Source organism: Rhipicephalus microplus, chromosome 4 (genome assembly GCF_043290135.1).
Source record: "Rhipicephalus microplus isolate Deutch F79 chromosome 4, USDA_Rmic, whole genome shotgun sequence".
NCBI lineage: Eukaryota > Metazoa > Arthropoda > Arachnida > Ixodida > Ixodidae > Rhipicephalus > Rhipicephalus microplus.
This window is the reverse complement of record NC_134703.1, coordinates 106,020,658-106,042,845: the sequence shown is the minus strand read 5'-3', so window position 1 is coordinate 106,042,845 and position 22,188 is coordinate 106,020,658. Positions and strand designations below refer to the sequence as shown.

The 22,188-nt window shown below is 45.2% G+C and overlaps 1 protein-coding gene across 5 annotated transcripts in view; it reads right to left on the bottom strand.

The window, feature by feature from the left end:
* mor (SWI/SNF- related protein mor) overlaps positions 1 to 22,188 on the bottom strand; it is a 111,394-nt gene that overhangs the window by 79,255 nt on the left and 9,951 nt on the right. For 4 of the 5 annotated variants that reach the window (XM_075893438.1, XM_075893442.1, XM_075893439.1 and 1 more), the window contains exons 2-10: positions 20,801 to 20,920; positions 14,972 to 15,057; positions 13,284 to 13,407; positions 12,580 to 12,703; positions 11,569 to 11,638; positions 7,347 to 7,422; positions 6,600 to 6,683; positions 4,519 to 4,560; positions 1,492 to 1,586 (exon numbers count right to left, since the gene is read on the bottom strand). In XM_075893438.1, the coding sequence (XP_075749553.1) occupies positions 1,492 to 1,586; positions 4,519 to 4,560; positions 6,600 to 6,683; positions 7,347 to 7,422; positions 11,569 to 11,638; positions 12,580 to 12,703; positions 13,284 to 13,407; positions 14,972 to 15,057; positions 20,801 to 20,920 (821 nt within the window). Of the gene's footprint in view, positions 1 to 1,491; positions 1,587 to 4,518; positions 4,561 to 6,599; positions 6,684 to 7,346; positions 7,423 to 11,568; positions 11,639 to 12,579; positions 12,704 to 13,283; positions 13,408 to 14,497; positions 14,517 to 14,971; positions 15,058 to 20,800; positions 20,921 to 22,188 lie in introns of those variants that run through there. The other variant, XM_075893441.1, reaches the window with a different exon arrangement.

Genomic DNA, 22,188 nt, shown 5'->3' with positions numbered 1-22,188 from the left:
TTCAATACGATTTTAGCCAGAAAACTGACTGACAACTTCAGAGACTGCACCAGCGTTCGTTCCTTCCTTCCTAGAACAAAAGCGAATTCCAATTTCCAGTGCAACATGCTGCGAGTCTCTTATCTGTCTCTACTGCATAATCACTACATTCATTCAAAAGTTCCATGAGAGCTACTGAGACATGAAGAGAAAATGCGATCATACAACGGTGAAATGGACCATTGCTGCAAAGAATGTGTGTTTACCTAAGCGCCTCATTTTCTACACTAGGACTTAATGTGACGCTATTTTTTGAAAACTTTATTCTACTTATTCAATACTGTGGACTCATGGTCCATGCAGGGTGGTCAATACAAATACAAAGAAGCATCAATGACACAACAATAAAGGGTGAAGAACGTTATTTTGCAGCCTGATAACATGTATCAGTAAGGTAGTTCCATTAAAATATAGAAAGCTAGGTCAGTCAATGCAGGCAGAATATATTTTTGTACAAAGTAATGTGCACTATCAAACAAGGAAAAGTAGGACAAAAATACTGGGATACAACTCAATGAACTGAGATTAAGTGAACGTATCAAAATTATAAGAGCACATAGTCAACATTGGCAAAGATCTGCAAAGCTTCAACTGGTGCCAAATGTGAGTAAATGTGGGTAAACAGGGTAAATGCGAATAAACACAGTAGCTAGCCAATGAAGACCTCTACTAAGGACAAGATAATTTAGTTTTGAATATGTTGAGATTGCTTACATTATTATACATAAGGTAGGTGAAAGTGGGCCAGGAAGACTTTGCCTCTAAGAAAATGTGGTACCAAATACTGCACTGCAAGAACACTTACTGTGTAAGTGGTCTACGTGCTACACTGGCTATGCAACGCATACTGCACACCCTTTGTCAGAGCACATTCCGCACGACTTTGTGGGGAACGCCACGTTGCATAACCTGTGGCACCAGTCCCATCTCGCTGTGCAGTACTGCTATCCATAGACTTTCACACAATATATTTACAAGAGGGAACAGTGGCACTCCAATCATTCAGCCACAATGAAAATGATGGGTAGTACATGAATTTGCCTGGTCTTCACTTGGAACGCACCTGTGGCTCAATTTATTGCGTATTGGCTTTTGTTTTGGATAAAAGGACAGCTTACTATGAGTCCTGTGAGCTAATATGAAACGGTGAGCCTAAAGAGTCCTGCTTCACCGTAGTGAAGCAGGACTGCTGAACTTTCTGTTCCAACAGCTCCAAGCCACTCACGGCCAAAGGAAAAACCTTATTAAGCAAACCCACGTACTACCCATCATTTCCATTCAAGTATAAATGTCATGCACTTCAGCTTCTATAGACAATAAGAATGAGATTTCCCTCCAGTGCACAATTATAAAACTATTGTGCTATCATCTCTAGTAAAGTGAACTGTGGTGCATAATCTGGACCACAGGTCATATTGATGCCAATCCATTTGGAAATAAAAAAAAACTGACCCCTTGCGCCTCCGCTTGTCCAAGAGAGGGGACGGAGACCTCTTTCGTTTCTTGATGCCTTTTCGGTCGCGTTTCTCACCTTCACCAGAGAGCAGCTGCAAACAAGGAGCAAGGGCTTGTGTTAGACGAGTTAAATAACTGAGAAAGACACACTAGAAAGGCCACATTCTGCTGCCACCTATAAAAATTTGGCACGTGAATTCCTTAGTGCTCTGCAGGAAAACAATATGAACAGGCGAACGACTGTCCTTCAGTTGAGTACACACATTAGAATCTTAAACACCAATGCTGCCACCCTTAGGAAAATATATCATGACGTGCACCATGCTGCCATCATGTGTGTATGCACTGGCGCGGCGAGTTTAGACTGTCACGCGAGTGGGCGTGCTGTGATGTCAGATGAGCCATATATTGTATTTTTGCGCGTATAACCCGCCCCTGCATATAATCCGCACCCCCACTTTCAGCTCACCGAGAAAGAAAAAAAAAATCTTCGTGTATTGCCCGCACATTTGATATACAGGAAAGGCTGTACAAAAGCTACTGCTCAAGCAACATAGCACATACGTAGACAGAAAAAGTTTATTTAGCAAGCAGAATACGCTGTCTGCAAGGCCAGTCCCAATTCACTCACTGTCGCTGCTCTCGCTAGAGCTATCACTTGAGCCGCAGTCCTCACTATCATGCACAAGGTTATTTTCGGTTCCATCCATGTTGTTTGTGACCTGTCGGCGTCAAGTCGTAGCAGCCTTCGGCCATCCACTCGGCGTAATAGCGCTTGACATGTGCTTTGAAGGGCTTGTTAAGCGACACATCTAGAGGCTGCAACATTGACGTCATTCCACCGGGTATAACAACCATGCCGGTGCCGTTGCGCGAAAGGCGGTCCTTCACTTCCTCAGTTGTGTGGCCGCGGAACGAGTCAAGAACGAGCATGGACCTCTTTGCGAGCATCGCACCGGGCCTCTTCTCCCATACAGTCTTGATCCGGTCTACGAACAAGTCACTGTTCATGCACGCGTTCTCGTGTGCACGCACCACCACACCGGCAGGCAAATGAACCTTTGGTAGAGTTTTCCTTTTCAAGATGACGTACGGTCGCAGTTGCGTGCCGTCGGCGAGGGCACAAAGCAAGACTGTGATGCGCAGTTTCATGTTCCCGCCGGTCAGCACACTCACCGAACTGCTGCCCGTCTTCTCAATCGTTGTGTCCAACGGCATTTCAAAATAAACAGGAGTTTCATCCGCATTGCCGATTTGCGAGAAAATGTGTAATTGTGCTGCTTTCGCAGGCCAATTACATATCTCTGGTACTTGAGCAGCTTCTCCTCATAAGAAGCCGGCAAGCGTTGACATATTGTAGTCCGCCGTCTGATTGAGAGCCCTTGCCGCTTTATGAAGCGGTGCAGCCATCCGCGGCTCGCACGGAACTCGTGAGGTAGGCCTAGCTCCCTCGAAAGTCGCCGCGCTTCCACTTGGGCCATCTCAGTCGATACGGCGTGACCACTGCTTCGCACATCTTTAATGAACTTTACTAGCTCCACCTCCAGCTCAGGGTAGGCACCGGTCTTGAGGCCACGAAATGACCTACGGTCGTGGTGCGCGGCTTGTAGGCTCTCTTCTTTCTCCACAGTCGCACGCAGGACTCGTCCACATCGTGCCGTCTTCCCGCTTCGCGATTTCCAAATTCCTCGGCGACGGCGATGATTTTAAGCTTTTGCTGTACCGTGAAAGCCTGCCGCCGTACGCTACTCATGGTGACCGAACAGATCGACTTAGGCTTGGCGAACGGGTCGAGATGTGGAGAACTAGCGGTATCAGCGAGGTAAAGAGCGCTCACACTCGGCGACAACTTGACAGCACTACCCCTTCTAGTACACTGTAACAGCACCCTGGAAACTACAGAACCAAAATGCATGCCTGCTACCGCGTTAAAAAGTAGTACATTAATTTACTGATATTTCTATAGGCACTATAACATCTCATTCGCTTTGCTGAAATAAATACTGCTTTATTTATTATGAAACTTACTTTATTTATTATGGAACTTTCTTAGACAGCACCACCTTTTCGGCAAGCCCTTTCTAAAAGTAAACATGGCGTCCGTGACGTAGGGACATGTGGAGGGTCACTGAGCGGCCGCGAACGTCCAAAAAATATACTTGTGGTGTGACAGTGAGATTTTACACTGAACAATAGAATTGTCTCTTGCCGAATGTTTTTCTAAACGCTTCAACGATGCAAGCAAGTGAAACCAAAATCAGCCGCAAGCTGCCGTGCTACTTGCGGAGCAACACGAATTTGCGGAAACCGCCTCCGTAGCCTTCACTACACTGTTAAGGGGCTTCACAGCACAACACGCATTGCTGTGAAGCAACACTATAGAAAAAACCCCGCATATCCGCACCTCCACTTTGCCACTGAAATTTTTGGGTTTTTGGTGTGGGTTCTACGCGCGAAAATACGGTAGGCTTTCACCTTAAAAACATTTATCAAATAAACCAAACGCTGCACCCTTTCCCGCACAAAAGTTAGCGCTACAACACATGAACCGCAGTTCACAAATTCACCCGGTGCAATAGACAGAGACAGCCTGAAGCTGCCTATGAATGACAGTCATACATACAGCGATATGTGCGGCGCTTTGTTGGAACTGACTCATAGCACAGCATGCACAGTCATTTTAGTTGACTCAACATTTATAGCAAGCCCACGGACATGTAAGCACATGTGTGGAACCTAAGGAGAGCTAGTATGGTGCACCAGAGTCGAAGAATTTGAAAACTCGCAGGAATAAGACAAAAGAGCAGCTTTCAAACATGACCCTTCATAACATGCTCACACAAAATGGGCTGTTGATAATTACTGCTCCTAATATAAAGTGCAAGGTTGGGTGTATATTCAAAACAGACTATAAATGAATGGCTGAAACACTGAATGCACCATATTGCTCAATAATCTTTTTTTTTTCATATTTCAATTCATTAGAGCTGTTCTATTCAAAGCACATAAAGGAATCTAACTTACCTCATCCAAAGTGTACTTTCCCCTGGGAGACCGCCTGCGACCCTGGAAATGAAAAGGAAGATCATCAGGATCTGAATAAAACCACTGCCAAGCGCATAACGGTAGGGAAGGAGTTGGATTGACGTCTGATTCAGCACAGCTTAATGATCACCAGAACGATTTTGACATCTCGAGTTTCTCAAAACCACAATATGAAAGACACCGTAGTGGTATGTTCTGGAAATTTCCACCATCTGTTGTTTTTTAAGGTGCACTCACATTGCACAGCACCTTCTCAGCATGTTGCCTCCATTAAAATGCAACCACCATGGCCGCAATCGGACTCGCGACCTTCTGGTCAGCAGCCGAGCACCTTAACCAAATGGTGAGAGAGAGCTCACGGCTCCTTCTAGACACGTTTTTCTTCACTTTTCCATGGAATAGCAGAAAAGGATGAATGAATGCATGTCTGGAACAAAACGTCGATTACAGCAGCCCACACAATTCTATCCCCAAGACTCCAGGACTGTTTAAAAGTACTAACCTTGATATAAGGAACATATACCGTATTTACTCGATTCTACCGCGCCCTCGATTGTGACGCGCACCCGATTTCCACCGCGAAAAAAAAAAAAAAAAAAAAAAAACGTAAGACATCGATTGCAACGCGCACCCATTTTTTTTTTCCGCTGGCCCGCACGATCACACCACTCGAAAAAACGATTCCTTTCGGGATTGTCTTCCATTTAAATATGAGGTACGGGCGAAGCTTGTGCCCATCTGACGTGTAACAGAGCATTGCCGTCACTGTAGTTTTACCGTGGACCGATGTCAGCACGGGAACTTGCTTCGCCCCCTTCTCGACAGTTGTGGTGCCAGGCATGTCGAAGTAAAGAGGCGTCTGATCGGCATTCCAGATTTGCCCAAGCAGGTAGCCGTTGTTGCGCCGCAAGTTTAGGACGAACCTCTGAAAACTGTGAAGCTTTTCATCGTACTTCTCCGCAAAAGTTTTCGCATATGCATGTTCCCCTTCGGAGGGAAGAGCCTTTCCTCTTCATATAGTTAATTAGCCAGCACCTGCTCGCTTTAAACTGGCTCCGCATTAGACTTCTTTCTAAGACTAATTGCATAGCCCGCACTTGGAGCAGTTCTGTCATCACGGGCCGCTGTGCCGCTCGCTCCTCAAGCACATACTCGCGGAGCAGCTCTTTAATTTGCGGAAACCGACCCTGCTGTGGTTCACTGAAGCCTTTGCGTGAAGCTTTGCTGTCGACAATCTTCTGCTTTTGTTTCCGCCGGTCTCGCACGCACGTTTCGGGAACGACCGCGATGCGGCCCGATTTCCGTCCGTTTCTGCACACGCGATGACTTTTCTTTTAAAAGCGGCATCGTGGTGCACTCGAGTTTTTGGAGTCGGCCCTTTCACGTCGTCGATGCTAATGCACTACTAGATGACGAACTCGTCAGCACACGTACGAAGTGCCGCACATGGTAAACACATAGGCAGAAATAGCCGACACACCATGCCGACGCACGTAGGGGGCGGCCATTTTGGATTTGCGATGGCAATAGATTGACCGTAATTTTTTTGTTCGTACTCGATTCTAACGCGCATGCGATTTATGAACTCGCTTAACCGGAAAAAAGGTGCGCGTTACATTCGAGTAATTACGGTATATCAAAATGTTGGTTACAATGAAGTAAAAGAAATAAATGAAGCATAGTCTTGCAACAAATAGTTTAAAATAACCTCAATAAAAAAATTTTGGATATGCGGAACTTATTTTGGTTGACATCTATCTTTGTTATAATGAGGTTTGAGTGTAGCACGTAGGCACCTCCATCATTACCCTGATGAGAAAACATGGTTGGTTCCAAAATATCGAAAGAATTAGACCACTTCTTTTTGGTTGCAGTCATATAAAAGTCTCGAATGGCCTCCATACAAGTGATTCAGTCTAAATGTTTAGCTTCAAATGTCGTTAGACAATGTTTCCCACGCACACGCATGCAAGCATGCTCTTTTGAAAAACATGCCCACATCTAACTGTTGCAATGCAGCAAAATTAGAAGGCCCAGACTAATGCTGTAACTTCACTTACCATGGCATCTGTCTCAACCTCATAATCTTCCTCATTCATCCATTCGTTGTACTCGTCTAAATCTACAAGCCACTTGGCATTGACCTGTGTAACAAAGTTAATTCAGGTAAGTATCTTGCCTGAACACAGATGGATAACAACAGTAACGGAATTCACAGAAATTTTAGTATGAATACCTTCAACAGCCAGTGTAGACCGACCATTGTGCAGCAACAGCTGACACATAGGGCCCATTGTGGCAAGGGACACAAATCAACAATTGGTATATAGAAATATGGCACAGTGCCTGGCAACGATGCAACTCCAACCCACAAAATTCCAAGTAAAAATTTTACCCTTGGCTGGTCCCACTGATACTGTCCTGAACACTAAAGCTGAAAAATACATTTGCCCTACCAGCTGCCAATAACTATCCATAAACCAGCAGCAAGGTAAAACAATCGCTGCCAACGGCGACGAACCGCTACATACAAAAGTGCCTGGAGAAACTACACTTCACTACCAAAGAACACTTAAAAAGTGGTTATGACTGCTTCCTTTCACCTTTTTTTCCTAGCTATTCCTGATTTTAAAAAAATTTTCAGGCACAGCTGCAAATGTTAACTGTACCTTACGCCACGTCAGAAGTGCGAAAGCTAACTAAGCATAACTGCACACCATGTGTCACATGCTCAACATTAACAGAGGCAACGTATTCAAGTTAAATTATATGCCCTGGCCTGACAAAAATATAATGACAGCACTCACCTCATACGGTCCGGTGTGTGTTTGAGGTGAGTCGGGCTCCATGTCAATGTCTAGGCCAGACACCCAGGTGTCAAAGCTGCAGCGACAAACACCAAGGAGGTGCAACAAAATCATCAAAGCACATAACTGCTAACAATTTTGTGTGCATTTCGCAGGCTGTTGCTACAGACAAGTTAGTAATGTACCGCTTCTTTGCCTTTTGAGAGGAATTTTCATTGAGCATTGCAAACAAGCAGAAACACACAAGAAAATGGATTAGAGGATGCAACAAGATTAGGCTTGTGGGAATATTAATCAAATATTCAAATTTGCTTTGATTAAAATTTAAACTATTGAAAAATTTAAAGTATTTAAAATGAACGAGTAAGTGTATATTATTCCGCATGTAACCACCTGTAACGATGGTTACACTGCATTAAAGTCATGCTAAGCCGTGAAAATACTTATCAGAAAAACTTCGCATTGCCACAAAGCACCACATCTAAGTTAAATGAACATTTTACATTTACATTGATTCATTATTTTTTATTATAGCTCATCAATTTTTATTAAGCTTAAGAGCTTGTTATACTGGCTTATATACTCAAGTATAGCAAATTTAAAGTTTAACATATTTTACACGTGATCATTTGAAAGTCAAATCCTGCTAGTATTCATACTTGTTTCACTTCCTTTGAGCAAAAAGAAATAGAATTCGCACAGGCCTTGTCTCAATTCTTTAAAATATTGTGCAGGTTAGTTAGTTCAAGAAAGATTTATTCATTTTTAATATGCAATATATATATAATCTAAATTTGATTCAAAACTTGTTCAAGCGAATCACTAACTTCACTTCGAACCTAAAATCCACTATTCGCACACGCCTAAACAAGATACAGGGCAGACATACTCTTTAGCCTTTCAGCTGTGGCACTCCTCAAGACCTTTTAAGATAGTAAGAGATGTGCACTTGGTCATGTGCTGCATTTTTTTCTACAGTTCGTAGGAAATCCAAACGGAACAGCAGGCTTTCACTTAGTTTAAAAAACCCCGGTGTATAGTAGCAGTATGTGTTAAAGTCAGCAAAGAAATTGCACCTTTTTATTTCATACAGTATGCGAGAAATTCTAATAAGCACAATAGTTAGCTGCTCATGGCAGTGAGACAAGGACTGTGGTACCTTCTACGAAACAAAGCTGTGGATTAATCCAGGGCATCATTATTATAGGAGCCCTGCGAAACTTTTTCGTCTGCAATCTACAGCACTGAAATATGTGTAGGGCTAAATACAGAGATGAGCGCAAAAAAAATTATCAATATCGATACACAGCAGCTGTAGTAGCCTTCAAACTTTAGAGCCCCAGCTAACAATAGTGTGGCCTATCCAGGACCATATGAATACCACACTTACTGGCATAATAGGCTTCCCCAGTTTGGTCACGAAAAGTCCTTTTTTTTTTATTTCCACGCATAATAGGTGCACCCCAAACTTGGCTGTGATCAGGAATTCTGCACCGTACTTGCATGGCCTTTTTACGTTAACTGAAGAAAAAAAAAAGACCACGATAGCTCTGCGCGAGCTCCATAAGCTTGCCAAGTGAGGAAGGTTGATTACCGTAATTACTCGAATCTAACGCGCACCTTTTTTCCGGTTAAGCAAGTTCATAAATCGCATGCGCGTTAGAATCGAGTACGAAACAAAAAAAAAAATGAATAGGGTCATTCTATTGCCATCGACACGTCAAAAATGGCCGCCCCCTATGTGCGTCGGCATGGCCCACGCCTTCTCTAAGAAGATGCCTGCCGGATGAGAAAAAAAAACAGTTGCCATGCCCTTTCTCTCCTTCATTTTGAAAATGTTCTTGGTCGCTAGCGTCACCTGTGGCGGACGGTGCAACAACGCAACACTTTGCATAGCCTCCAAAACAGTGGTGCACAGTTGAAGGTCTCGAACAACTCTCGACTTACGCGCCCCTATGGGCCGCAGATGAGAAACGCTTGGGCTAGTATCGCCCGTCGCCGTGATGATAGTGTTGGTCGCGAGCGCCACCGCGCGGAGCTTGTTTAAAACTGAAGGCAGGCCAACTCTGCTGGAAGCGCGAGGCATTCCTCGGGCATCTTTCTAGAGGAGGCGTTGGCATGGCGCGTCGGCCATTTCTGCCAATGTGTTTACCATGTGCGGCACTTCGTACGTGTGCTGAGGAGTTCGTCGTATCGTAGTGCATTCACATCGACGGCATGGAAGGGCTGACTCCGAAGACTCGACGAGTGCACCACGATGCTGCTTTCAAAAGAAAAGTAATCGCGTGTGCAGAAACGGACGGAAATCGGGCCGCATCGCGGTCGTTCGGAGTTCCTGAAACGTGCGTGCGGGAATGGCGGAAACAGAAGCAGAAGATTGTGGACTGCAAGGCTTCACGTAAAGGCTTCAATGGACCGCAGCAGGGTCGGTTTCCGAAAATTGAAGAGCTGCTCGCCGAGTATGTGCTTGAACAGCGAGCGGCACAGCGGCCCGTGACGACGGAACTGCTTCAAGTGCGGGCTATGCAGTTAGCCCTGGAAAAAGGGCTAACGCGGAGCCAGTTCAAAGCGAGCAGGTGCTGGCTGAGTAACTTTATGAAAAGGAAAGGATTTTCCCTCCGAAGGCGAACGGGCATATGCCAAAAGTTGCCGGAGGAGTACGAAGAAAAGCTCCTCAGTTTTCAGAGGTTCGTCCTCAACTTGCGGCACAACAATGGCTACCTGCTTGGGCAAATCGGGAATGCCGATCAGACGCCTCTGTATTTCGACATGCCTGGCACCACAACCGTCGAGAAAAAGGGGGCGAAACAAGTTCGCGTGCTGACATCGGGCCACGAAAAAACTAGGGTGACGGCAATGCTCTGTTGCACGTCAGATGGTCACAAGCTTCCCCCGTACCTGATATTTAAGCGGAAAACTCTCCCGAAAGGAGTCGTTTTCCCGAGTGGTGTAATCGTGCGAGCCAACGAGAAAGGTTGGATGACGACGGACCTGGTCGCCGATTGGATCCATCACGTCTGGCGGAAGCGGCCTGGCGCCAGTTTGGGCCTGCGAGCGATGCTCGTGCTCGACGCGTTCAGGTGCCATCTCGACGAGCGGATCAAGAACAAGCTCGCTGCGTGCAATACGGACCTTGTAGTCATACCTGGCGGCATGACGTCCCAACTTCAACCGATGGATGTCTGCCTGAACAAGCCGTTGAAGGACAAGATGCGGGCGCTTTACACCGACTGGCTGATCAATGAACGACATGATTTCACGCCAGGCAACAGGATGAAGCGCGCCTCTCTGCAAGACTTCGCTGCGTGGGTGAAGGACGCGTGGTGTGCAATACCATCAGCCATGGTGATCAAGGCATTCAAAAAATGTGGCATCTCGAATGCCATGGACGGTACCGAGGATGAAATGCTTTGGGCTGTTGACAGTGATAAGGAGTTGTCTGACAGCGACGAGGACTGACCTATTACGCAACTCGTAACGCCGCCGTAGTGGTCTCAATGTTAGCTACAGGGCTGGCTGTTTGACTGTGTTTTATATTGTGAAACTTTAGTGCATTAAAACCCAAATACTTGTTCTCAATGTGCAAAAGTTGACTCCTACGGACTTTTTTTTTCTCTCCCGTCGCGGAAAATGGGTGCGCGTTACAATTGATGTCCTACTTTTTTTTTTTTTTTCGTCGCGGAAATCGGGTGCGCGTTACAATCGAGGGCGCGTTAGAATCGAGTAAATACGGTAAGTGTCAGAGTAAACTTTTCACCGGCACAGCTACGGCCGTTAGCCCGGACGCGCACGCTTTGCATGGAACGTGAGATTGCGTCCTCATCAAGTGCGCTTTGAACTTCGTTTGCAAAAGCATCTCTATCACCGCGTTTGCCATCTTATCCGCAAATTTTAAAGATTTTTTCACTTTCTGACGCGAGCTTTTGCCTTTGCTACCACAACGCGAACTTGCACCAACTCGGCGTACTGAAAAAGCCCGCCGATAGTTTCCACACACTCAATATCACACTAATAGCGCAGTTTTTTTACCACTAATGAAGTGTTTTGGGTTAGCTCTGCTTTCAGTTCTCTTTTTATTTATTTAAGCATTCATTTTTCGAATTTCTGTACTAAACTTGCATATAAGGAAATCCTGTTTACAACAAATTTTTCCGAGATTTTGTCAATTTCATTATATCCAGGTTTAACTGTACCTCTAAATATACAACTGGCATACACTCACCTGTCGGGAAAATACCACCAGTGAATGAGAGCACTCCGATCACGCTTCATCACCAAGCGCACGTATTCTTCTGCATGAGAGAAACGAGGGGGGTGGGCAAGAAGGGCAGGCTATACAAACTATACGCAAGGAGTTACAATGCAGTACAAATGAAAAATCATTGACTACGTATAAGCCATTCACAAAGATGAATACACAGAGCAGCAACTTGAAAACTGCGCTTCTAATTACCCCATAGCTTGAGCACAGGCGATCTTAGGTGCTCCCTCGCTGTAGGGCGCTAATTTTTTTATGGTTTTAGTTGGGTACTTGGAAGTAATGTAAAATTGATTGCAATTAATGATGCCAGCATTAACTATACGACGTGTTCAAGCATTTGCGATGTAATTTAGAGATTTCTAGGCATGAAGCCACAAATTACAGCAAAGTGAAGCACCCTATCAACACTCGCAAAGATCTGCAACCGTCAAAATACCATATCGGTATACCTCGCATCCGATATGCCCTCTGTATGTTCGATCAGAAAAAGATCCCCACAAGTGGCCCACGACCAGACAAGAAAAATCTCGAAAAGCATTGTGAATTCATGCTTTAGAATGGGCTGGGTCACAGCTGGTTTAACCACTAAATTGAGCCTGCTATTGTCTTCTTTTCTTGCTGGTGAACAAAATTCACAGTGTTGAAATTTTCCCACAACAGCTTTCTTTTGCATCAACTGTTCAGTGGAGGTGGAAATAAACATGAACAGCACAAAATTCGTATTCTCTGCTACTTCACATTTGCTTTCAAGCAGAAGTAGCTTGCATGGTAATAAAAAGTCACTAGAGTCACCTACCATACAATCAAAGAATATTCTAGTATCTTTCAATTGCCACTAAGGTCAGTGTGTGATGAAAACAGCAAGCCACGCTGCTTGCGTTGCTATTCGTCTGTATATGTGTAACATACGTGCCTATAGCCTTTCCGAAGCTTTGGGGTAATACTCGTCAAACAAAATTCGACATCACAAACCAGAGGTATCCGTCGTGGGCACGGGTGGGTAGACTATGTGGGTGGCATCATCTGGGGACTCTGCAATAGTACCCTGGTGCCTCTTGATAATGTCCTTTAGGCGCGACACCAACTGCTTCTCCACCTGCATCAAAAGAGACAACAATTTACACGTATGTCTTGTGCAGGTGCTCCTTTAAAAGCAGCAAAATGCTGCACGAGCTTTGAGCAGAACACGCAGACACATGCATGACATTGCAAAGGGTATTTCCATACAGCATGCACATCTCAGCAAAACGCACCAAAAGATTGATTGATTTTTGGGGTTTAACGTCCCAAAACCACTATATGATTATGAGAGGTGCCGTAGTGGAGGGCTCCGGAGATTTAGACCACCTGGGGTTCTTTAACGTGCACCCAAATCTGAGTACACGGGCCTACAACATTTCCGCCTCCATAAACGCACCAAACGCACCAAAAGAAACCAGCTGCGCTTATCATGCATAGTACAATACTCTGCAAATCTGAATTTTTTACCCTGTGGCGAGACTTGTAGAAACCTTTTTCTTTCACATCTCCCAAATGCTGCAGAGCATTGATGTCAACATTATGGCATCGCGAACCAGACTAGAGACAGTTTTTTATCACCAGACACACCTAATTTATAAATAGTTCCGAACTGTTCTTTCTTAAAAACTTTAGAGAAAGCCACAAAATAGGCTCACCTCAGAGGATATATAAATATGAGGCAGAGACAAGCACTTGTTTTGCACCAGGGTCTTCTCCACTGTCATGAACATCTCCACATTGCGGTCCATGCGCGACGGGGACTGGAAGTCAAACCTGCGCCTGTAACAAGAGAAGCACGCAGTGAGCAAACACTAAATCGGGTTGTTTTTTGCAAATGTAGGCATCTGGTACATGCAAAACTTAGGGTGGAGAAAGCAACTTCTCAACACTGTACACTTCTGCACTGCAACCCTGAACTACTGCGCAGTTTTCAGAGCCATTTTCGACTAACGTGACGAAAGAGTTTCAAAAACTGGTAATCCAGCACTACTGCGCAGTTTTCAGAGCCATTTTCGACTAACGTGACGAAAGAGTTTCAAAAACTGGTAATCCAGCACTCATAAAGGCTTCATGCAGTACCTCGCCATGAGCTCATCAGATCTCTGCATCCCAAACTAGCCATGCACTACCAGAAAAGTGTTTTAAATAGAGCTGTTCAATTCTTGAAAAACTGATGCTAATGCATAATACTCCGAGCATGAATGCAATAAATTACCACCATCGTCAGCCTGTTTACACTCACTACAGTATAAGCACTTCTTTTGTATATAAACTGTTCATTTAAGAGACTTTTGTTGCAAGCAGCAAACAACCTGGAAAAGTGCTCAAACGTGGCAAATTCTAGCGACTGAAAGCAATGACGTTGTGCTGAATAAAATAATGTATACAGTCGCCGACCGATTTTTCGGACCTGGCGGGGACCAAAAAAAAGACTGAAAAATCAAACAGCCTGAAAAATTTGTTTTTGTCGGACATATGAACTTTATGAGCCAAGCACTTTTTCACTGTGCCACTCTGCTGCACAAGGACATATGAACTTTATTACATCAGGCAGGCTTTAAAAAGTCCATGATTCTGCCTTGCCTCATACTACGCTTGAAAGCAATTTGGTTCGCTCGTATTTGCGCCAAGGTTACATCGTCACCGTAAATGCCCGACAAAAGCGACACCGCAGTGGCGATCTCCGCCGCTGACAACTGCGGGCTATCATCGTCATCATCCTCCGAACCGCGCTCCGGCTGCGGCATAACCTGGCGAAGAATTTCTTCGTCTGTAGGCTTTGCGCATGAAATTTTCATCGTACGCACGAGCGAAAAATGTCATTGTGGCAGGCACATTCACTATTCTAGGGACCATACTACAACCATACATTCACTTCACCACTGCGCAGCTTCGCCTCCTCCCTGTACGGTGAGATGACGACAGGGCTAACCACTATGGCTGACCGAAGACGAAAAAATGGTCCCGTGCCGCGTTTTCTAAAGCAGACACGGCCTCCGAAACTTGAAATATGACATTGGCTTTCCAATATCAGAGGCAGAAAAGCCATTTTAAAATTAAGCCACTAAGCTTAGTCAAGCCGGCGGAAAATCCAACATGGCGGCGTCCGTAATATTCCGTGGTGCGGCTCAAAATAAGCGATCTGGTCCGAAAAATCCAACTTTCGGGGTCGAATTGCTTGGAAAAATTGGTCTAAAAAATGCATTAGCCCTATTAGAACCCTGACAGTGCACTATTTAAGTCCGAAATATCAAACCAGTCCGAATTTTTGGAGTCTGAAAAATCGGTCGACGGCTGTGTATTTACATGAACTAAATACACACTCAGTAAACTCTGAACTCACCATCCCTGCTCGCTCTTAAATTTGTAGACAGCAGCAAAGATGTGGCAAAGTGCACCTCCAGGTTTAAAGTCCATAAAGCATTTCATCTGAAAGAGAACACAGGTACGAGATTCAGCATAAGTGCACCACTGAACTGGTAAGCATAACTGTACTAAAATGTGCTATGTAATCACATTTACAGACACATACATTCAAGCACGAGCCCATGACTAAGTAAAAACTAACATGAGAGCCACCTTTCGAGTCAGAACAATTAAGGGGGGGCGCGGCAAGTAAAGTGCCGATTTTGGTCAAAATATGCGATTTTCTGATTTATTTTTTTTCGTAATCTTCAGACCTTCAACTTCCTTGTTCTAAAATATTACAGCGAAACGTGCGCTACAAATCCCGCAAATAGTGTTTTTGCCGAGGCTAGTCGCCGAAAAGTGCGAAAAAAAAGCCCCTGAAACGGTGTTGTTCACGCCGCACAAACGCGCCAAGTTGTTGACCGTGGGCCGCCATTTTGGTAGCTTTGGAAAGAGGAGAAAGCCGGCTTCCCGATGGTCGCGGTCTCGTATTTCGCCGAGTGAAAATAAAAGCGCGAGGAGCAAGTAAAAAAACGAAAACGAAGAACGGCAATTGGCTGCGCGGGTCACGTGGTAGCAGGCGCGACCTCTTACTGGTCAAAGCTGCGCCGCGCACCTTGGCAACCTTGGAAGCGCGAGCGCATCTGCGGCCGCCGTGTCGAGAATCATCCGGCGTGCGCTTCGTTTTTTGCCAGTTTGCTGTTTTTGTGATAGTTCGCGTGCTTTTTTTACCAAGCTTTGTTTACATCGGTGGTCTCTTCTGAGTGCTTGCTCATACTGCGGTGCTATGTTGCCGCAAAAAAAGTTCCGGAGCGTCCACAAGTACGGCAAGCGTCGGAAAGCTTGGAACAAAGGGCAGACGACTGCGGCTGCCGTCCCAGTCGCAGTTCCGGACGGAGCATGCTCTTCAAGCGTCACGGAGCCTCTACTCAGACCCTTCGCTGATTGTTGTGAGGCCGAGAGTGTGGAAGGTGCCACATCGTCGTATGTCAGACCGCCGGATGCCGTCGACCGTGATGGACGCTCTCGCGAACCCGATTGCGGTGGCACCGCGTCGGCAGCCGTTGCAACTCCGGGCGTGCGCGCGTCGAACATTCTATCGCGAGTTTCGGCCCAGATTCCGAGCAGTGAAGAAATCGCGCAGCGGGCGCAGACAAGGCGGGATGTTTTGGATGCCGTAGCATCGAAGTCCGCTTCAAAGCGGAAGCTCGAGCTTCTGAACGAAGGCTGCGACGAAAATGACGGCGGTAAGGACTCCACATTCTTCATTGTAAATAAGAAGATGCTGAACGGTCTGCTTTCGTCAGTAAAGTGCAACAAGTGCGACGAAGGGTCGATACGCCTCGAGACTACGCACTGCCTTGGACTCGCGGCGAGGATGGAACTTTTTTGTGACAATTGTGGCAGAGTGAACAGTGCGTGGTCGTCCCCGAGGTGCTCCGGGCAACAAAAAACGAACCCCTTTGAGGTAAACGTGCGTGCTTTGAGGGCTGTGCAGTCAGTTGGCAGAAAACAATCTGCCATAAATGACATTTTTTCTGCGATGGACATTTCGCATCGAGCACTGCACCACAAGTCCTACCAGAGACTGCAAAGGAAGTACTGCCACCACATCAGCTGCCACCCGCATTGAAGCAGAAAGTGCACAGAAGGTGCATGACATTTACAAGGACCTAGGAGGAGTGCCAGGCAACATTGACGTCATTTACGACGGCACGTGGATGACGAGGGGGCACAGAAGTCATATTGGCGTGGGCTGTGTAATCGAGCTGTACACAGGCTTGGTCTTGGACCACTGTGTCCTGTCCAACTACTGCCAAGGCTGTGCTGTTGGCCCCAAGCCTGGTGACGACAACTATGAGGAGTGGCTTGAGAAACACAAGCCACAGTGCCAAAAGAACACCGATGCTAATGCAGGCCAAATGGAAGTAGAAGCAGCTAGGATCATGTTTGAAAGATCGTTTACCAAGTACAAGCTTCGATACATCAATGTGCTCTGCGACGGTGACAGCCGTACGTACCTTGCCCTCACGCAAGACAAGGTGTATGGCTACATGGTGATTAAGAAACAGGAGTGTGTGAACCATGTGAAAAAAAGAATGGGCACTTCCTTGCGCAAACTTCTTGATGAGCACAAATCCAAAGGCCGAGGACTGAGCATGGGTGGCAAAGGCCGGCTGACGCAGGGCCTGATAAAGAAGTTGACGAATTATTATGGCTGGGCCATTAAGAGCCACCCCAACGATGTTCCTGGCATGGAGAGGGCCATCATGGCCACTTATTACCATGTAACATCCACAGACCAGGATCCACACCACAACCTGTGCCCAAGTGGGACTGACTCCTGGTGCCCGCACAATCAGGCATTGGCCAAGGGAGAGCCGCTGCCGCCTCACAAACATAAACTGCCCCCTCACGTGCGAGTGGCACTGCTGCCAATCTACAAGCGCCTCTCGAACAAAGAGCTCCTTGAAAGGTGTGCGCAGGGAAAAACCCAGAACGCTGTGGAGAGTATGAACAGCCTCATTTGGTCACTCCAGTCCAAGAGCCAGTTCGCCTCCCTTCGAAGTGTGGAAAGTGCAGTTGCAGATGCAGTCTGCCGTTTCAATGGTGGCTGCAAGAGTGCGCTGCAAGAGATCACTGCTCAACTGGGCTTCAATCCAGGAGACTGCTCTTTGCGGCGAGCAGCCGAAAAGGATGCCAAAAGGGTAAAGAGGGCTCAAAAGGCGCATTGTTCCACGACAAAGAAGCGCAAAACTGGGTTGCGCTCTACAGAGGCCAAGGCCACAGCATCTCAGGATTACTGCCCAGGAGGATTCTGAGTGTTTTAGGCATGTTGTGAACTTCCAAACAAGAGTGAACTTTCAAAGTCAGTTTTCTCAACTCTTGATTTTCGCCTATGTGCCTTCGCTAGAACATCTGTCATTTTCTAACAAAGACTGATAGAGTCGTTCCGTTTTTTGCACTAGGCTCAGGAGGCCTTTAGCAGTGCAATAAAGCTTTATCTCTTTTCTTACTCATCATTTAAAATTTTTAGAACACATTTTATAATTACTGCGATGTGTGCGCAAAACAACATCCATGTTTTGGAAATTTTATTTATGGTTACAAGAACTAGAAAAATCAACTAATAGCTTCTTTGCACAAGTTGATGCTTTGGGAACATAATAATATGAAAAAATAATTTCATTTAGCAATAATTATCTCTTTAAGTGGGAAGAGCATTAATTAGTATAATTATGCTTGTAACTCAAAAAGTACAAGAGGTATTTGAAAACGGTTTTCATATTTGGAATCCTCACAATCATCCACATACACACACCAAATTTCATCACAAACAGTACATTAATAAAAAAATTAGTTTTACTTGCCACGTCCCCCCTTAACCCATTACAAGAGAAACGAAAGCATGAAGCTTGATCTGTTTTCAAGGTAGCCCACCATTAAAGCTACTTTCTCAAAACAAACAGTAGCTTTAATGACAGTCTCACTGCACTGTGATGCCAACTTCAGGGATGGAAGTGGGCTTCAGTCATTTGGCGCAGCTCAGGAACCAAGAATAATGCTGTTTTGGAGCATCTTTGAAGCGGTAAAAAGGGAGTTATAGAGCAACTTCGGAGCAACTTCGGAGCAACAAAAGGTGTGTTTTGGAGCAATTCAAGCAGATTTCTGGGTTTAAACATCACCGTTATTTCTTTTTTTTTATTTCTGAGAAACATGATGAATTTAAGTGGTTTTTAGTTAACCTTCAATGCTGAAGAAACAACCAGACCTGTAAAAATAATACGTATAAATGTTTGTGTTCTCATTGTTGAAATATCACAGCTGACAATGTGGCAATTCAGAAAAAAAAAATAAGCAATGCTTTCATACACTTGACTAGACCTCAGACGAATTAAAAGAGTTCACGTTGATAAAACAGCACAACTGACATGAGCAATTGAAGATAACCTAATAAAGTTATCTTCTTTTCAAACCCAATAAGACACCATAAAATAAAAATAATAAACTAAAACATCTTATGCTCAGGTCCATAAACCGACACGACAACAAAGAGAAAAATAGAGTAAGTAGTGCAGTGCCCAGCTCAACGCTCTTCAGACAATTTTTTTTATAAGTACTCGCATTGATAAAACAATTGCTGACATGTACAAATGAAAATACAAAAGAACTCAAATGTTTCCTTTCATTGTATAGCGATGATATCGACACTCTTGGCAGGTTTCTGTCGTACCTGTCACGTCCCGTACGATAACGTCGCCCAGCACATACGTTCTATGTGCGCATACAGCGTGCTAGCGCTTGTGACCAATGCAGCTTATGTAAAATCTAAACGAGCCAGCTATCTCTGTTGTCCAAAGGGTACACCTCCTGACATCGTCCCGAAAGTGTGGCTTGTGAATGGCTCCTCGAACAGAGAGAAAATGCCCCGCTTGTGTTTTGCCAGGAGGTGTGGGGGTGAACTTTGGCCAGAAAGGTCTGACCACATGTACGCATTGCAAACCATGGCTTTTTGACGTAGCATCACACTCTCTCTCCACAGGGACAGGGCACGGTGCTGCATCGAAATGCTTCGCGCTGACAAGTTGCAAAGCGTACGTGTGGTAACACCTCAAGGGCAGTGACGCGCACATTATCATGGCAGACATTAGCAGATGGCCCGCTTACTTCACTTTGAAATAGCCGAGTACGAAAACCGCTTTGCCCCACGATGCTGCCGTCATATACCCGGCGTTTCAATGGAGATTTGATACAAAAGTGTTAGTAATACCGTACTTCATATAAAATTCTAATTTGTTGCTGTAGCATTCACTGCTTAGTCCTTGCAGTGAAACTTAATTGTTATACGCTGTCACCAACATTACAGAGAGAGCGTCAAGTGATGATGATGATTATAGGAGCTCGAATTGGGCACACAACGTAGCAGATGATGGCACATGCAGGCACCAAAGAGCATGTAGGAGCAGCTTCGGCGCGAAGTTGCGTTTCGGAGCAGGATGGCACAGCGCGGTGCAATTGGCGCAGAACTTCCACCCCCGCAACTTATAGGCGGATACCGTTGCCCCAATGGAGCACACTTACTGAATGTTCCAATACCATCCAGACATGCATGGATAAACGAGGAATTAAGGAAAGAAGTCTGGCACTTAGACGAGTTTTCTATCCCCTGCCTGCACTATGTTGCCACTTCATTTATTATGTAGCTGCCTAGTCCTGACATTATCGGCAGTCGCTCGAAATTGGTACACTATTTAACACTACTGACATGATAAATAAGACCCGTTATCAAACAACATGCATTTTCCTTTGATCTAGGGGCCGGTGACACATCCTCGGCAACCTAAACAATTATGAACGCTGCCACTGGTTTCAAGCAATATGCCAAGTTTGCACGCTTATTGGATCCCACAGAAATCTACGCGCAACATCTCAGACTCATCACTGCAACCCTTTGCCCACTGGGGCAAAACGTGTGGCCCGTATACTCTACACATCAACGGTCACTATCAGATCAGTCCTGGTTTATGCTTTAGTTACACGAACTTTAAGTACCACAAACAAACTATTTGAATGAAACTACATCAAGAATTACACCATCTATATGATGTATGCAACAGTTATATCCATTGAGCCATCTTGATGTGCACTTTCGCATTCGAAACTAGTGCTTGTTTCGTATTAGCACTTCGATTCTGCCGGTGAATTCATCGAAAACACACACACACTTAGACGCGCACAAAGCATCGAATGTGAAATCACTCACCGGGAGCCGTGTCAGCGGCGGCTTGCTCACACTTCTCCCGAATGCATCTTCTTGAAACTGAATCAGCTGGATCACCAAGCTTGACAACCCCTTGTTTGTAGGTGGTTCAGCTTGCGTGTACTGCGACCATAACAGAAAGGCACAACAATTTCACACGGGTGCAACAATTTACCAAAGAAGCAAAAATTATTTTTAAAAGTGAAGCATTCCTGAGCAAACTTCAGCGACATTGAACATATTTAGGGTGTCTACCAATTTGGTTTTTCTAAATTCCTTGACTTTTCCGAATTTTCCGTGATGATTAAAAGCAAATTCCATGACCATCATGTCTGCTTGAAACACTTTGTCCACTGGAAACAAACTTTCAAGTGGAAAAAAAAAGAAAAAGAAGAAAAAAAGAAAAGAAAAATCAAGCGCTCCAATATAAGTGAACATATTTACTACATGCGCTCAGAATATTCTCAGCGCGTGCGATAAGTATAAAAGAAATGTGCCTATTGGCCAAAATAAAACCTCTGAGCCAGGCAGTGAGCAAGTTGGCTGTTTAATGTTCGGAAGAACCAGGAAGCGAACACACGAGTTGAAATGAACCGCAGCTGAAAGTTTGAAGGAACCTGCAATAGTCTAATAACACAACCAAAGCTGCTAGGAAGCTTATAGTCTGAGCACACACGTGCGTTGCAGCGTTTCGCTGCATGGCTTTTTGATGCGGTGCCCCCTCCATATAAAGAGAGAGAGGGCACATTTATTTATTTACAATACTGCTAGCCCTTGCGGGCTGTAGCAGGGGTGGGAGGTGAACAGGTTAACAATACACAAACAATGTTAGGCAAAAAACAAGTCCAGCCGTCGTTGAAAATCCTGTGAGGATCTACATCCTGTAAGTACCTCGGGAGGAAGCGCATTCCAGTCAACAATAGATCGCACCAGAAACGAAAACTTAAATACATCCACCCGCGGTACATAAGCTTGGACAGAAAATGAGTGATTGGTACGAGCCGATACTCGTCCTGGGGGGCGCAGGTATACACTGGGATCCAGCTTGGAGTTTTTATGATACAGGTCATAAATAAATTTTAAGCGAGCTATTTTTCTACGTGTAGCTAACGATTGAAGGTCAGCCCTAGCAAGCAAAAGTGATACAGACTGTGTTCTCATGTAATTTGAATAAATAAACCTCGCGGCCAATCTTTGTACTCGTTCAAGTTTGTTAATTTCAGTTTTAGTATGCGGATCCCAGATGATAGCTGCGTACTCCAGCGTTGGTCTAACAATAGTCTTATACGCCAACAATTTAACAGAGGGCGGTGCATTACGGAGTTTCCTTCTCAGAAAACCCAGCTTTCGCTTCGCCAGTCCTGTAATATTGTCAATATGCTTGTCCCACT